Genomic DNA, 16,596 nt, shown 5'->3' with positions numbered 1-16,596 from the left:
ACACCTGATCATATCAAGGGCCCTTCTTAAAACTCTTTCATGTATTGCCATTCCTCTTGTGACAAAAATATTAAACAGGTACATTAGGACCTAAATGGAGTGGCCCCAGCCCACTTCTCCGGCACTTCGGCCCCCTCCCTTAGCCAATTTCTGCATTCCAGCCTCACTGCCTTCCTCAGTTCTTCCAAAACCATTTTCATTCTACCATGAGGCCTTTGCACACATTGGTCCCATTATCTAGAATTCTCTTACCCTGTCAGCTGATGAACACCTCGTAGTCTGCAAATCTCATATCAAGTGTTCCTTCCTCAGGGCAGAAAGGGCGAGGAGCCATAATAAAGTATCCTCCAGTACCATGTTTCATTCTTCAGAACATTCATCATATTTATTATTGTAATGATGTGTCCAATGCCTGCCTACCTCACTAGACAGTGAGCTCCATGAGAGCAGGATCCCAGTCTGTTTTTGTCCACTGTTAGGTCACTAACACCTGGGAGGCAGTGTGGTTGACCAACTCATTGCAGAGAACCTGGAGTCAACATCCCAGGTTCAAATGCCTGCCTCCCATCTAACTGCTTGATCTTCAACAGGTTACTTCACCCCATGCCTCAGTTTACTCATCGGTAAATTGGGGATGGGGGAGATAGTACCCTAGCTAATGAAGTTCTAGTGAAAATTGAATGACTTAATTAATTTAAAATAGAGAAAACCACCCAGTGCCTGGCATATAATAATTATTCAGTAAAAGTTAGCTGCCATTATTATCAGTAACCAACCATAGAGCTTGCTGTCTACTAGGAAGTCAATAAGTATTTACTGAAGGAATGGCACAATACCCCCATGTTATAGATGCAGCAATTGAGATTCAGAGTGGAGTAAGTAAAGTGATCAAGATCACAAAGCATCTGGCAGAACCAGCACTCACACTTGTTATTTTACCCAATTCCCATTTTGTCCATGTTACCAAAAAATGGTTAGAGAGTTATTATGTCAAAGACTGAAGCCCTTCCCGTTGTCTCTAAATACTGGTGAAGAAGAAAAGGCTTACATTTTAAAAGACTGTTCAAGTTATATACCGAAACACTCCCTTTTTAGACCCTCTGGAGTGAGTGCTGCTGGCTTATAGGGTATAGACTGAATGACTTTCGAAGGTCTCTGCAATTCCCTGATGAGGAAAACTGGCGTTGAAAACTCCCAGATGAGAGACTGTCTGCAGAGGACCCATGACACCCTTATTTCATTGTCTGCTGATTTCTTCTTCTAAGCCAGAGAGAGGCAGGTAGTGAGAAGGTGCCTCCGCTATTCCTGTGTTGGAGAGTTTGCTGATGTCTTTGCAGGCAGCACAGCCTGCAGTGAGTAGTGGGACATCAGGGAGTAGGCAGTGGGTGGTGGGACATCAGGGAGGTGATTAGCAGGTGGAGGGGATGCAGCATGATGCTACCTGCAGGCATGGATAGGTAGAAAGTAATTCTAGAATAAAGAGTGGCCCATATAGGGAAGTTTGCTGGGAGCAGACAACTACACAGTTCTCCATGCGGGGCTCTTTCGGGTCTGCCCAAGCCCTCCAGAGTACATCAAGATGCACTCTGCCTGCTTGTGCTTCTTAATAAAGGGAATTTCTGAAATCCCAGCAGATAAGCTGGGAGCAGAAGAGCCAATTTAGTCCTGAGACAGTGAAATAACACTCCCAGGGCCTGTTATCCTTCAGCCAGGAAGGTGTCCTGTGCAGGTAAATCCAGAATTAATGAGTTAGACTAATTGAGGGTATCCTTGCTAATTAATACAGTTCTAGCAGTTCTACCAAAATACCATATGCTTTGTCTTCCTCACACCCAGATGGTGATCATAAATATGATCTCGTAGCACTCAGGTCTGAGTTTAAATCTAATAACAAATGGGAATTACCTTTTAAGTGACCTGGAGCATGACTTCAGCTCCTCATTATCTACCTAAAAGCCAGACTTCATCCCTTATGTGAAGATTTATCCTAAACTAGATACTTTCTCTGAAGAATTTTCCTGCATCATGACACTAAAGCCACCGTGGAAATAAGTTTCTACTGATGTTTTGCTGAAACCAGCCTTCCCCCAGTAGGTTCAAGCTCATGTGAGTAATAAGATCAACCCTCTTGGCCAGACTCCAGGTCAGGCCATGGCCTTCTGAGAGTCCTTCTTCATGATGCTTCATCCAGGGAAGGCTAGTTCTCACCCACCCCTCCCTGATGCCTGTTCTCTCTTCCTGATGCAGACATAAATGTTTATCCATCCCTTTATTTGCTCCTTCCACAGCCATTTATCGAACCCTGCTATTAGATGCTACACACAAAAGTAATTAGAATCAAAATCTGTTTTCAAGAATTTTATAATCCTATTTCATGAATTCATTATGTCATTCAATACACATTAAGCCCTTACTAAATACCTGTCCTAGGCAGTAGGAGCCAAACCTCCTGTCTCATGGAGCTTATATCTTAGTAAGGATGACCAACAACAACACAACAGTAATGTGTATAATATTTCAGATGGCGATATGTGTTAAGGAGATACATAAGCAGGGCTGTGGGATAGGAGGTGCAGAGGGTAGAATTTTAACTGCAGTGGCTTTGGAAGAAGGTGAGGGAGAAAGTCATGCAGAAATCTAGGGGAAGATCTTTCCAGATCAGGGAGCAGCGGTACAGAGATTCTTGGCTCATGTTTGAGGAAGAGGAAGGAGGAACAGTGGGAGGGAGAAGAGCAGGAGAGGAGCTCCAAGAGTGTGGGGAGGATTTCATAGGGCCTGGTCATCAAAATAGGGCACTGGACTCTGCCTGGGATTGGAGTGGGAAGCCCTGGAGGACTGTGAGCAAGGGGCTGACATGATGGACAGTGGAGCGGCCCCTGCCTGCTCTCATCCTCTACATCCAACCCATTGGCAAATCCTTTTGGGTCTCCTTTTCATTGTTGGAGAACAGATTTCACAGAAATATAGAGGCTGTGAAAGGAGGAACTTCCTCTTGTTTTATTTTTCCCCACTTTTTAACACACTATATTTTACTTATTTACTATGTTTATTGCTTACCTGACCTGATTGTCTCCTACCACCAGACTGTAAATCCATAAGGGTGAGGAATTTTGTCCAACATAGCGCAAGTACATAGAAAACTGTCAGGCACATAGTAAGCACTCGAAAACAATTTTATTTGGTAAATAAATAAATACAAGCTTACTATGTCTAGACATTGTGCGTTTTTTTAAAAAAAAAAAGGTTTGACATTTAATATAGCTTTTATTCTCACAAGAATCTTGGAGGGTATGTATTATTAACCATCGTTGAACAGACATGGGAACTAAGACCCAGACAGGTTAAGTAACTTGTCCCAGGCCACACAGCTAGTGTGGCCCAGCTCCATTTGATGCCATGGTGTCTGGGTCTGAGAGCCTCAGTCTCAGCCTTGTTAATTTACCCTGCTGCCTGAGAGATCTCAGTTCTTTTCTAATCATGTTTTTTGTGATGAGGCTGTGTAGACAGGCTCTTTGCCATATTTTCACCTGCGTCTTATCTATTTCTGAACATCATGAATGTTAAAGAGAGAGAAGACAGGTATCTGTCTTGAATAACTCAAGGTTTCTGTGAACCTGCAATGGAGTAAAATTATAACTAAAAATACCTATACTATTTTCCATTGTTTGAGTTAGTGAATTCTTGAGATGCTATGAAGACTAACAAAAGAAATTCTCTCAATTCTTTCTATGGAAATAGGAGGAGCCGGAAATATTCATGCTCTAGGAGCCTGGAGCATAGATCTTTCTGAAGACAGCATCTGACTTACTGATGTGGGCTCTTAGGCACACCCAAGAGCTAGAATATCATGGTTTTAGGAGATTGGTGGTGGAAACTGGTCTTGTCCCACGTGCTGCAAAAGCTGGGAGCCCTTAGTCTTCTCCAGCTGGATATGACTACTATGTTATGAGAATGGTAGGCACCTCCTCAGCCATCACTGCTCCTCCGCAAAGATGACCACAACCAGGGCCTGGCATGTGGACTGTTCTTTCTTATCACAAGAAGTAAGCACAGATTGGCACCAGTGCAGGGGTGGGAGAGGAAGTCCAGATCTGCCTATCTCAGCTCTGGTCTTATCACCAGCATTTTTCCTCCCCCTGGCCATTCTTCTCTCAGCAAGCGCTCCTTGCCTCCCATAGAATACAACACAGCTCTTAGAAGAGTCCCTTGGCCTCTTCTTATCTCAACTTCAGAAATGACCGACCCCCTGCACAGCTCCTAGGATTCCCTCTTTCTTGGCATCTGTGGCCCAATCAGGGCAATGCCCATGACTAGAGAGAGTCATCCCAGATTTTCCATCCCATGACTCTGCCTCCTGTACCTTAAATTGATGATACATCACCTATTCCCACGCATCAGTACACAATAGCAACGGCAGATAGGCGTAGTTTTCAGTTTTGACTCCATCTCACACTGGCAGTGGGACCTTGGGCAGGTAGGTAACTTGGCCTTTTCCCAAATCTTCTCATTTGTAAAACAGGCACATTCATATCCGTCTTTCAGTGGTAGTATAAGGATTGGAATTCACATGTGCAAAGTTCTTGGCAATCATAGGCCTTCGATAAACAACTAGAGATACCATAGATATTTATTTTCTAAATCACTATCCTCTTTATTTCTTAATTCCATTTTTAACAATATGAGAACTTTAACAACCTGAAAATCTAAGTGGACTTCTACACTAGAGTTATTTGCAATGCAGCTAAATATGCTGGCTGCAAGTTTTGTTGCTACAGGATTGGTGTCGCCTGGTATCGAGAGATATCAGTGTGAAATTCTTCCCCAAAGTAAATTTAAATTGTTCCCAAAGGTTTAAGTTGTATTCATTCAGGTAACATTTTTGTATCTACTAGATTGTCTGGCCTTGTGCTAGCCACTCAGGATAGTAAGGGCATACAATCTGGCTCCTGTCCTCATAGGCAACAGGTAAGACAAAAAAGTCAAGAAATAATTGAAGTGTCTGGGCAGGATAAAGGTAGAAATTTTATTCATTCCAACTCTGGAAACTGCTACAAGGATGACTTTGTCGTGACCAGCAGTGCTGAAGTCACTTGGAAGTTTGACAAGGAATCAAGCTGCATGCCTGTGAGCTAACAGACGGTCACATTGGCCAAGTTGTGGCTTAGGAACCTGTGGACTTCATTTCTTCATCCCCAGAATTAACACTGCATCCAAGACAAAATGTTTCTCTCCAGATCTTAGTTTCCAAGCTGTTTAGCGAGAAAAATGTAAATACATCTCCTATTGGATAAGTTAAAAGAGAAAATATTTAATGATGAAGTACTTTGAGCTCTGTAAGAAAAAAATGCCGTCTATACAAAATGATTTCCACTTTGCCACATCACCAACTTCAGATTTAGCAATTTATGCCTTTGAGGAAGAAATATCAGAGACATAAATTAAATGGAAAGATTACTCATTTACACTAGATTCCATTTCTGGGTCTCCACAGATCTGCCTTTGCACCTGGTCTAGGTGGTCCTGACAAGGGTTCTGCTTTCCCACAGTCTTGAGGCCACTCCAGACTCTTCACATCACTCGCAAGCACTGCCTGACAGTGCCTCACTTCATCCGTGAGCCGAATGCCCACCACCCGCTGCCAGGGCTGCCCTGCTGCTTTGGCAGGAACCCTGGTATTCAAGCACATGCTACCTAGAAGTGCAGGGTTGTTAATGCCCCATGGGAACACATTCAGACCAATCATGGATGGAATCTGGAGATAAATTCTTTCCTTCTACCCCTGAATGACCCAGTGGAGAACCAGTGGTTCATACATCCTCTCCTGCAAAATGTAGCAGTCAGCTCATCAGGAAGGCATGGCCAGCTCCTTCATGCTCTCCGTTATATTTACTTTCTCTTCTTTCTTGCTTCATTTCCCTTTATCTTCGCTCCTGCTTCTCTGGGATTGCACTCGCCAAAAAAGTGTTAGTATATGAGCTTTTTTCTCAAGCTAGGTCTTTTTAGAAAATCTGAGTAAAAGAAAGAATATTGTAACTGAAACAGACCTTAGAGAGATTCTAGTCAAAGGCTTTCATTTTATAGAATAGAAAACTTAAGCCTGGTGGGGCAGACACAAAGTGAATTACTCAAATCACTTTCTTCGGGCCTTGGGTTCAATTCTCGTTCAGTAACAGCATACTCACACATACATAAGTAAACATGCATATATGTATATACATACACATTGGCATACACACATATATGTGTATGTATATACTATATGATATATATGCATATTATGTATACATTATAAATGATCTACATATGTTTATATGTGATATATCTATATGATATAGATTATATATAATGTGTGTGTATATATATATTATTATATATATGTAAATATGAACTTATTTTCCTTTTCCTCCTTCATCAGAAATAGCAGACAAGATCTACAATCTCTTCAATGGCTACACTAGTGGGAAGGAGCAGCAGACCGCCTACAACACCCTCCTGGATCTGGGTTCCCCCACCTTACACCGGGTCCTCTACCACTATAACCAGCACTACGAGAGTTTTGGGGAATTCACCTGGCGATGTGAGGATGAGTTAGGTCCCAGGTAATCAATAAACTAAGTCAACCCTTTTAAAGACTTCTTGAAATTTTGTACCTCTTGTGCTGTAATACTGTGTCCATGAAGTTGTAGAGATTTCCTGGATGAGCTTAGGCAATCAGAGACGTCAGTCCTCTGATTTGACAGTTCAGTCCATGCATATTAGTTTTGGATAAGCTCTGTTTAAGCAGTCCAACCATGAATGCTTTTCCTGAACTCTGAAAAAAAATTTTGCTCTTGACCTATTTTGCCCTCCTTTTTTATCATGTTGACATTGCATTCCAAACCCTAAAACTCAAAAGAGTCAAAAGCATGGTCTTGTGAAAGAAAATTTGGAATTTTATTAAAGAGGTTATCTAAAAATATTTTTTGCATTTAGGTTTTTCATATGTTATATCCATTGTAAATACTTGTTTTGAGTTAAATTCCACATCTCTTGAAATGCAACATGAGAGTAGCCAAAGACCCATCTTGACATCAATCTTGGCCGGAGCTAGGGTCGCATAGTGTGTGCTAACTTCTCTTGGCCCCAGGGGCCACGACTGCCTAATACCCACGCCCACTGCTTTTAGGTTGCACAGACAGAATAGAGTGCTTGGAAAGTAAGAAATGAGAAGAATGTACAGATGTATCACTTTTCTTTTTTTCTGTTAATCATAACTGTATATTGCTGCTTTGAGAAAACAGACTTCCCTGGAAAGACTGAAATTTTCGGATAGATATGATAAAAAAGGATTTTCATATGGAATGTTGGTACCTATATGTCCCCAAATTATTTAGGTGCTCATGAAGAAAAAATAAAAATAGGGGAAGAGCTGTGAGAATAGAAAAAAGAATGAATGAGAAAGAAAATGAAGAAGGAAGGAAAAACTTAAAAGGAAGAAAGGAAAGAAGGAAGGAAGGAAGGAAGGAAGGAAGGAAGGAAGGAAGGAAGGAAGGAAGGAAATGAAGAAAATTAACACTATGGAATCCTCTGGCCCTTAAAGAATTCTTTCACTCCAGCCAATAGGGCAGAATGAAAGTACCACCCAAAAGTCATCCCATCCATCTGACCTCTGACCAAATTGAAGAGAGAATCATCCTCATTTGGCCTGCTGTGACTTGCAGTTATAAACTTTCCTAGAAGACCATCATTGAGGACATTCTATTTTCTTATTTTGAAGGAAAGAGGAAAATTAGGTTTATCTCCTGAAATAAAATGATTTTATGTGTAAGATCTGGCAGGGTTTTTCTACAATCCATAAATAATTTCCTGTTTATAAAGGGTGATAGTTCTTGGGCAAAGAGAGCCACCACTGTAGACCAGAGAGAAAAAATGTAAGGGATTTTTAATTCGTTTTGTCTCAGTTTTGATAAGAGACAAACCCAGAGTTAGAAAGTAGATACATGTTAAGAAATATCGTCTTCACTTCATACTCTATCTTTATCTTTACCTTATTCTTACTCATCCCTAATATCAACTCCATTCTCTAACTGTCCTCTCCTCTCCACTCCCTTCTACCTCCCTCTTGACCCCCTTCTTTCCTCTCTGCTCCCCTCTCCCCTCTTCTCCCTTCCCTTCTCTCTTCTGACATTTATTGAGTGTATATATACAGTTCTTTGTCAGGGAACATAAATGTCACAATTTGAAAAGCACTAACATTGCATATATCATCTTGATTTCTAAGGGCGTTTGGAGTGCTTTTAAAATTTCTCTCTTGTGACTCAAGAATCAGAAGGAAAAATGGTTAATGAAGAAAGTGAGCAGGGGAAGAAATGTAGATCTTGTTGTAAAGTAAGGCCACTGCTGACTGCACACTCTCCTCCCAGGAGGTTCCTTCATGTGTAATACTAGTCTTTCATGGCTATATATTAGACAACATTGTGTAGTTTCATTAGTCTGCAGGAAATAAAATTTGGCTTTTTAGTGTCATGGATCTCAGAGAGAACCACAGGAAAGGAAAAATCCTCTGTTTTGAAATACATCAACCCACTTCGGGGTTAATTGTGAAGATGACTAGAAAAGGGTCTATGGCTACTTACTTCCTGTGAGCAAACAGAGGATTCCCTCAGTTCACCACAATCCAATTTTATTAAAACTCGATGAGGCCTCCAGATTGAGCTGAGGGTTGAAAATAGTTTGAGAAAAACATTGATTGCACCACTAGTAAGTAAGGAAGCCACAGGCTCCAAAATTAATTTGGCAATCCCAAATTAATTATTATTATTATTATTTAAAGTGAGCACTGAATGCAGCAACAAAGGCTGTATGGGCTAATTTAACTCATTGTTTTGGAAGGATGATGGGAGTTCTTTGTTCATTTCTTGAAGATGATGTCGATGTTGTCCCTCCCTCTTCCGCCACTCCCTCTTTCTCCATCTCCCATGAACTTGTCAACAACTAATGGCATACAGTACGACAGACTGAGAGGAAGGGACACCAGAGTTCTTGTTGATGACAACTCTTGGAAAACCTGCTTGGCCAAACTGCAGAGGCTCTTAGGGAAAGTACAGATCATCTGCCCAAGATGATTTAGTCAGCAGGCAGAGTGTTTGTTTCATTTCTTCTGACCCACCATTGAAGTTGGAGAAAATATGACTGTCCCTCCCATGACTTCACTCCACTCTTAGCCCTTGACTTTGCTGCTGAAGCTCAAATCCTTCCTCCAATGGCAATCTCCGCCCTTCTCCCAGCTCACCCTTTAGAAATGCAGGGAGGTCATCCCTTGGTGATGCTCTCTGCCAGAACAGTAGAAGAGAAATGAAAGGAATGTGGCTATTGTTCTTTGAAACCTCTCTCTGAATAAGGTGAATAAAATTTCAGTTTCTGGAAGGAATTGTGATATGGTTTGGCTGTGTCCCCACCCAAATCTTACCTTGAATTCTTACGTGTTGTGGGAGGGACCTGGGGGGAGGTAATTGAATCGTGGAGGCAGGTCTTTCCCATGCTTGCTATTCTTGTGATAGTGAATAAGTCTCATGAGATCTGATGGTTTTAAAAATGGGAGTCTCCTTGCAAAAGCACTCTTCTCTTGTCTGCTGCCATGTGAGATGTGCCTTTCATCTTCCACCATGATTATGAGGCTTCCCCAGCCATGTGGAACTACAAGTCCAATTAAACCTTTCTTTTGTAAATTGCCCAGTCTCAGGTATGTCTTTCTCAGCAGCATGAAAACGGACTAATACAAATTGTTGACGGAACTAGAAAAGAGTGGTTCTGCCCATGAGTTAGACTAGCAGTCAATAAACGCTGCAAAGAATAGTGTTTGTTGAGTTTTCCAAGTCAGTAGTCTTCACTAAGTTTTCCAAGTCACAAGACCTTGTTCAAATGAGAGTGCCTTCCTTCAAATGAGAGTGTCTTCTTTCCTTGGTTACTTGCATTTTTAAAGAATAAGAAAAACACAACTGAATGAGGGGATCCTGATCTTTTACTCTTCCTATATTCAGAGTCAAATCCAGTAAGGTCTGAGAACTGGCTCTAGGCTTTCTTTATCTATGACACCAGAAGTGAGTGCCACTGTTCTGCACCAGTGACATGGTGTTGCTAGTCCTTTCCCCCAACCTAGATGCCAGAGGCTCTCACACTCTGTGCTGCTGGCCCAGGGGGTCACTCCTTTCCAGTGTGTACAACTTGGGGCACCTTGCTTTCCTCTCTCCCTTCTCTGTCAGGAATCTGTAATGGCCCAGGTGACCTTCATCACCTGCTCTGTTTTCCCTCTCCTTTGACTGGGGCTAAGTGACAATGATAATGGCCTCCTGACTTTCTGAGGGAGGTGGAGAAATGGAGCATGAGCTCACCTGGAGGTTAATTAGGTGATGTGTGCAACTGACAGTCTGCATTTTACCCAAAGGATAATCCTGTGTCAACATGAACTGAGGGCATTATTGTCCTTGCCTTTATTACACTACGGCTACTTCCATCCAGGCATAATTGGTCACATCTAATATCCTTTTCAGTTCAACATAACAGCTGCTTCTACCAGTTCAGAAGCGGCACTGGAAAGGGAAATATCCAGTCAAGCACATTATTTGTCATTTAGTGATGATAAATGACAAGCTTTAAAGAAACTTGATTTGATTTGTCTTTCAAACCTGCCAACTCTATGATTTTTAAAAGGCATGCATTTCCACTAAAATATTATGCATTTTGTCTGTTTCTTTTTGGTGCTTGCTCACTTTGAACATTTATCCAATTCATTCATTCATTCATTTATTCATTCATTTGCTTGACAGATATTTATGGAGGACTCACTGTTCTAAGTGCCAAAGATAAAATAGGGAGCAAAACACACCACACTCTGCCCTCTTGAAGTTTAGAGTCTCACACTAACAGTAGCTGTGCTCATCCCGACCCTCTCTTCTTTCTAACTTAAGTATCCTTTGTGCTTGATCCATAGGAAAGCTGGTCTCATCCTTTCCCAGCTTGGGGACCTCAGCAGTTGGTGCAATGGACTCCTTCAGGAACCCAAGATAAGCTTGCGGCGCAGCTCACTCAAGTACCTGGGGTGCCGCTACAGCGAGATCAAACCCTACGGACTTGACTGGGCGGAGCTCAGCCGGGACCTCAGGAAGACGTGTGAGGAGCAGACCCTGAGTATCCCCTACAACGACTATGGGGACAGCAAAGAGATCTAGCTCCATAAGGCCAGGGAGCTGCTGCCAGAATGAAGTAGGAAAGAGGAGGGATCCATCTGGGTTGGTCTGTGGATTTTTAATATTTTTTAATGGAACATTGAAACCTCCACAGCAACATCGAAACCAGGGAGAAAGTGATCCTTGCTCCCTGCAGAACTTCTTCAGTATGATGTTCTCCATCTGCATGATTGGGAAATCTGCCAGCCAGTGGCTTCATGCAGTGCCATATTTCTTTAGAGGATTACTTTGGGATTTGCTTTGCCATTAATTTGTTCCATTCATTTTTTTCCCCGAGAAGTTTACCAAAACGCTCAAGAGCTCTGCCGTGCTCCCCATGAAAAGTCTATTAAGTAGGCACCCTGTGCTCACTCAGTTCCTAAATCCATTGCAACTGGGAACAGAGGTGAGGCCAGAAAGTTGTTAGGCCTGCCTCAGGCCCCACCCTCAAACTTTCCTCAGGAAGCATCTCACTCTGGGAGCCTTGGCCCTGCTCACAGAGAAAGACAATTAGAAAATTGGGGAAGGTGGCCCTTGTCTGTGCCTCCTGGTTTTCTTTCTAGGCCTTGCTATCACTATTTCCATACCCGAAAGGTGAAACCAGCTTTCATTATAGGCCCCAGTGGACCACTTGGGTTTTGAGATCCTTCCTTATTTTAAGCCAGGGCTGGGATTGAATCTCCCTCTGTCAGATCTCTGTCCCTTCCTCTGAACAACGTGATCTTTGAGAGGGAACAAGATGCCATCTGTCAAACGGACCTTCAGAAAAGTCTACCTGGGAGACTAGTTAGCAGTCCACATTCTAGAAAAGACTTGGAGTTTATTGTTTTTTAAAAAAACCCATGCTTCCTTTGGATAGACTTCTCCAGCCTACCAATATATATCCATGTGCCTGGATTATCTTTAACCCCCACACCTCTTACCTTGGACAGGTAAGGCTTGGCCAATGTCTGATCGGGTCCAGGAGGGGTCAACACTTTCATATCAGTGTTACAGTGAACTAAAGCTATTATTGATCACAAAAAACTTCTGTTCATCCCCATCTTGCTAAATTTGCTTGTGTTGCTAGTTTTGCAAATCATTTCTCTGATGACCCTAAGCAGGAGGATTCCACCATGGTCACTGGGATTCTGTGTAGGGAAGCACCACTGATTGCAGTTAAGGTCTAGAGCATTGTTTCCATCCCACAGCCCAAGCATTGGCGTGGTCACGAATGGTGGCCTAGCCAACAGGAAGCCCAGCCTTTCAGAAAGAGCCTGGCAAGGCCCTGTTGACTAACAATGGCCTTAGGTGTCGCACACAACTCAGTGGCCTGAACACACACCTTCAGCCACCAGGCTTTTGACCAGGGCTCCTCATTTGGAAACATATGAGAACGGTCAGGAAACAGATGCAAGACCTATAAGGCTAGTCATTGAGCTATATTGTTTTTTTTCTAAATAGTAATAATGACAGATAACATTTATATTGAGTGTTTGCTGTATGCCAAGCGCTGATGTAAGCACTTTAGGTATCATTGAATTCTCACAGCAACTCCTGAGGAAAGTGCTATTCTTGTCTCCATTTTAGTGTTGAGGAAAACGAGGCAAAGAGAGGTTATACAACTTGCCCCAAATCCCTTGTGCACTGTAACTCACACTGAGTTTCAGTGTGAGTTCAGGCTGTTGGTCTCCAGGGCACAGGATCTTAGCTACTCTGGGATACCCAGTTCTGTTTTCAGTATTATCTAGCACACAACTGTCCAAGCTCTCAGCCCCACAGGGAACCTGCCCAGAGAGCTTTACCTTTCCCAAGCATCTGTGGCATGGACGTGTCCTCTGTGCAGTGGAAGGAGAAGGGGCCAAAGTGCGCCCTTAGCCTTTGGAGCTAGAGCACCCTTGGGACCCCTAGTTCCACTGCACATGGCCCTCCTCCCCACCCTCATGAGTGGGAAGGAAGCCTGTGATGAGGCTGAGATAAAGCACAGGGTGGTTTCACTCTCCTCTCTCCTTCTGTCCAAACACTGAAGGATTTATTTCAAACTCTCTGATGCACCTGCCTCAGAGATTCCCCTACTTTCAAAGCAAAGATCAGCTGAAAAATTGGCTGTCCCACCTGTGGCAAATGCTGGAGCCTCAGTTAAAGTGCCTCAAGGGGCAAATATTTCACCATTGCCAGAGAAGATGTGACAGGCCAATCGGACAGGGCCCAGAGCATCTCTTTGCTGCTACTGTTTTGCCATCCTTCTATTCATGTCCATGCAGAACACAGTATTTTAAGCTTGAGTGAAAGGAGGGTAAGGCTGCTGATGCCTTCCTGCCCAGAAGTGGGTGATGTGGGAGTTGACAGGCCAGGGAGAGGGTGAAGCAGGTATCAGAGTCACTCCTCTGCACCCTCTCCTTCTGTTTTTGTTTTAGGCACACTATCTTCCTCTCTCCTATCTTTCCCTCGGTCTCCCAATTTCCTCTACCTTCTTTATCTTTTACTTCCTCTTTCTGTGACCCTCCTTTTTTGGCCTCCTCTTTCCCCAAGATTTTCTTCTTCCTGTTTCCCCTTGAGTTCTCCCCACTGAATGTGTGTATGTATGTGCACACACACACACACGTGTGCACACACAATGCACACAACTCCTATGACTGGCTCCTACTTACATTCAAGTTAAAAAGGCTGATATTAGTGGGGCAGGGGAAAGTCTTAGGATGGTTGTACAATTGACTGGAGGATTTTTTCCCCTTGGAAGATACTGTTGATCTCAACCTGCTGACTTTTCCCAGTGCTTGCCCGAAGGAACCCATCCTGGCTAGAAAGGGTGATGATACTCGACCAGTATTCAACCTCGAGTTTTCAAGCTGCCAAACAGGTCTTAAGGGAGGTGCTTATATCCCACCAACACTCTCCCAGCTCCCATGTCCCCAAGACCTCTGGAGTTTCCTCTTGAATGTACATGAACCAGTGTAATAGCATTAGACTTTTAATTGAGTGTGCAATCGTTTTCCATGGAGTTTGGTCCGTTCATTATTTTTTAGTTAACTACACTTCTTGATATTCAAATGTTCTATTAAAAGCTGAATATGAAGAAAAACACTTTACTACTGTAGAAGGAAGAAAGAGTATAATGTGACCATCTTCAGGTATAACAGTGTTGTTTAAAAGAGAATTATTGTATGATTATAAAAGATGAAATAATTAACTGAATAATAAAACAAAGCTATTAGTAAGCAGTGGGTATGTGGGTGTTGTGTCTTTCAGTAATCTGAGTGAATTGGTTAGACTCAGGGAACTTGTTAAGGTTTTAAATGTTACACTTCAGATTCCAGACATAATGGGCTTTATAGACATCATTCTAACTGGAAAAAAAAATCAAATATTTCATAGCAAATTATAAACTTATCATTAAATAGTAGTGAGTCCCATCTTCTCTCTACAACCTTCTCCAAATAAGTAGCCAGTGAAATGTATTTGTCGCACAGCTGCTGTATTCTAGATACTACGCATGATGCAGAGGATACAGGCTTGTTCTCTATCAGAGAGTGTGGCATCCTGTGGGGAAAATTAGGCGTTGAACTTGTCACCACAAGGGTGAGGAGAACTATGACCAAGAAGTACAGGATGCTGTGAGAGCTGCTGAAACTTATACTCTGGCCATTTAAGAAAAATGTTGAAGAAAAATGTTGCAAAAGGCCCTCCCAGACACATTCCTGTCTTGCAGTGTATAGGAGCGTTTGAGAAAGGCTGACTTATGAAATGCTTCATGGTGGGTAGCCCAAAATACGTAATCTCTTTCTTTCTCTCTACAGTGCCACTTTAAATAGAGATTATGTCAGCTGCTATCAGAATATGTGATTCTATTTAAATTCTTCAACAATCAGGTGGTAAGTGCCTGGACTTAATAGGTCCTCTTGAAAAGTAATGATCAGAATCCAAGTCCCTGCCCAAGCAGGGGCAATTAAAAGAAGATGATGACTGTAGCAGTTTTAAAACATGGCCACAGATTCTTTGACACCCCTCCCATATAAAGTGTGATCTACTGCCTCTCCCTTTGGATCTGGGCAGGTTTATAACTATTTTGGCCAACAGATGGTAATGGAAGTGACACTATGTGACTTTCAAGTCTAAGTCGTAAAAGGCCTTAGGGCTTCTGCCTGCTTCTCTGGAACTCTTGCTCTCGGAGCTCTGAGCCACCACCTAAGAAATTCAAGGCCACTGTGCTGAGACCACCAAGCTGGAGTGGTCACGTGGCAGCACCTTGGTCCACAGTCCCAGCTCCGATAACAGTGCCAAAGCACCAAACAGGTGAATGAAGCTGTATTGAGACCCCAAGACTGGTGGTATCCCAGTTGCATACCACCAAGCAACTTCCACCAATACCACATGAAGGAGAGTAATCACCCTGCAAGCTCCTCCTGAATATCTGCCCCCCTCACCAAGTTATGTGCCATAATAAAATGGTAATTGCCTTAAGCCACTAAGGATTTTGTGTGTTTGTTTGTTTGTGAGACGGAGTTTTGCTCTTGTTGCCGAAGCTGGAGTGCAATGGCGCGATCTCGGCTCACTGCAACCTCCGCCTCCCAGGTTCAAGTGATTCTCCTGCCTCAGCCTCCCAAGTATCTGGGTTTGCAGGTGCCTGCCACCCTGCCTGGCTAATTTTTTTTGTATTTTCAGTAGAGACGGGGTTTCACCCTGTTAGTCAGGCTGGTCTCAAACTCCTGACCTCAGGTGATCCACCTGCCTTGGCCTCCCAAAGTGCTGGGATTACAGGCGTGAACCACTGTGCCCGGCCAAGGGTCTTTTAAATAAAAATAATCCAATCAGGGGTCAACAGTGCCTTTCCATCCACTCAGTGACAGAACATTTAGGTAAGCCCTGCCCTGGGTGTGAATTCACTGTGGAAAGGAGATGAGAACTTATGGAGACTGGGCTACATCCACAATGTCCCCATCACCAATGAAGTGGGTCTCTGCCTCCATGGAGGGGAGCAAGAAGAAGGGTGGGGCACTGTATCCTAATACTTCTGAAGGGGTAAACCTTAGAGCCCAGAAAGGAATTCCAGGAGAAGAAGAGAATTGTTCCAGAGCTGGGAAAAGAAAGACAGAGAAGGGAGTGGACAATTTGGGACAAGGAAAAAACATTGGAAGAGAAGGGTTTCTTCCAATTTTACTTTGTTTTTCTGTCCCTTTGTATTTGGAACTTTTTGGATGCAAATGTGCATGCCCCATACTTATTATGTGCCAGACACTGTGCTAAACACTTGAACTGCATAATATTCATCAATCTTCATTGCAAGTCTGAAGTAAATACTCTTCAGAAAGAAGAAGCAGAGTCTCAGTATCTTTATATATCTTGCCCAAGTTCACAGTTAAATGGAAGTCCAGTCATTCTGACCAAGGGCTGTCTGACATTAACCCTTACACCA

At 42.9% G+C, this 16,596-nt stretch overlaps 1 protein-coding gene across 2 annotated transcripts in view; it reads left to right on the top strand.

Annotated features, from left to right (window-relative positions):
* ASTN1 (astrotactin 1) overlaps positions 1-14,404 on the top strand; it is a 311,909-nt gene extending 297,505 nt beyond the window's left edge. For both annotated transcript variants that reach the window (XM_055254545.2, XM_055254543.2), the window contains exons 22-23: positions 6,416-6,599; positions 10,970-14,404. In XM_055254545.2, coding sequence (XP_055110520.1) covers positions 6,416-6,599; positions 10,970-11,207 — 422 coding nt within the window. In that variant the 3' untranslated portion in view covers positions 11,208-14,404. The remainder of the gene's footprint in view (positions 1-6,415; positions 6,600-10,969) is intronic.
* Positions 14,405-16,596: the final 2,192 nt, after the last annotated feature.

This window comes from Symphalangus syndactylus, chromosome 12, assembly GCF_028878055.3.
Source record: "Symphalangus syndactylus isolate Jambi chromosome 12, NHGRI_mSymSyn1-v2.1_pri, whole genome shotgun sequence".
Lineage (NCBI taxonomy): Eukaryota > Metazoa > Chordata > Mammalia > Primates > Hylobatidae > Symphalangus > Symphalangus syndactylus.
Note: the sequence above shows the minus strand (reverse complement) of the source record. Positions and strands in the feature narration are given on the sequence as shown.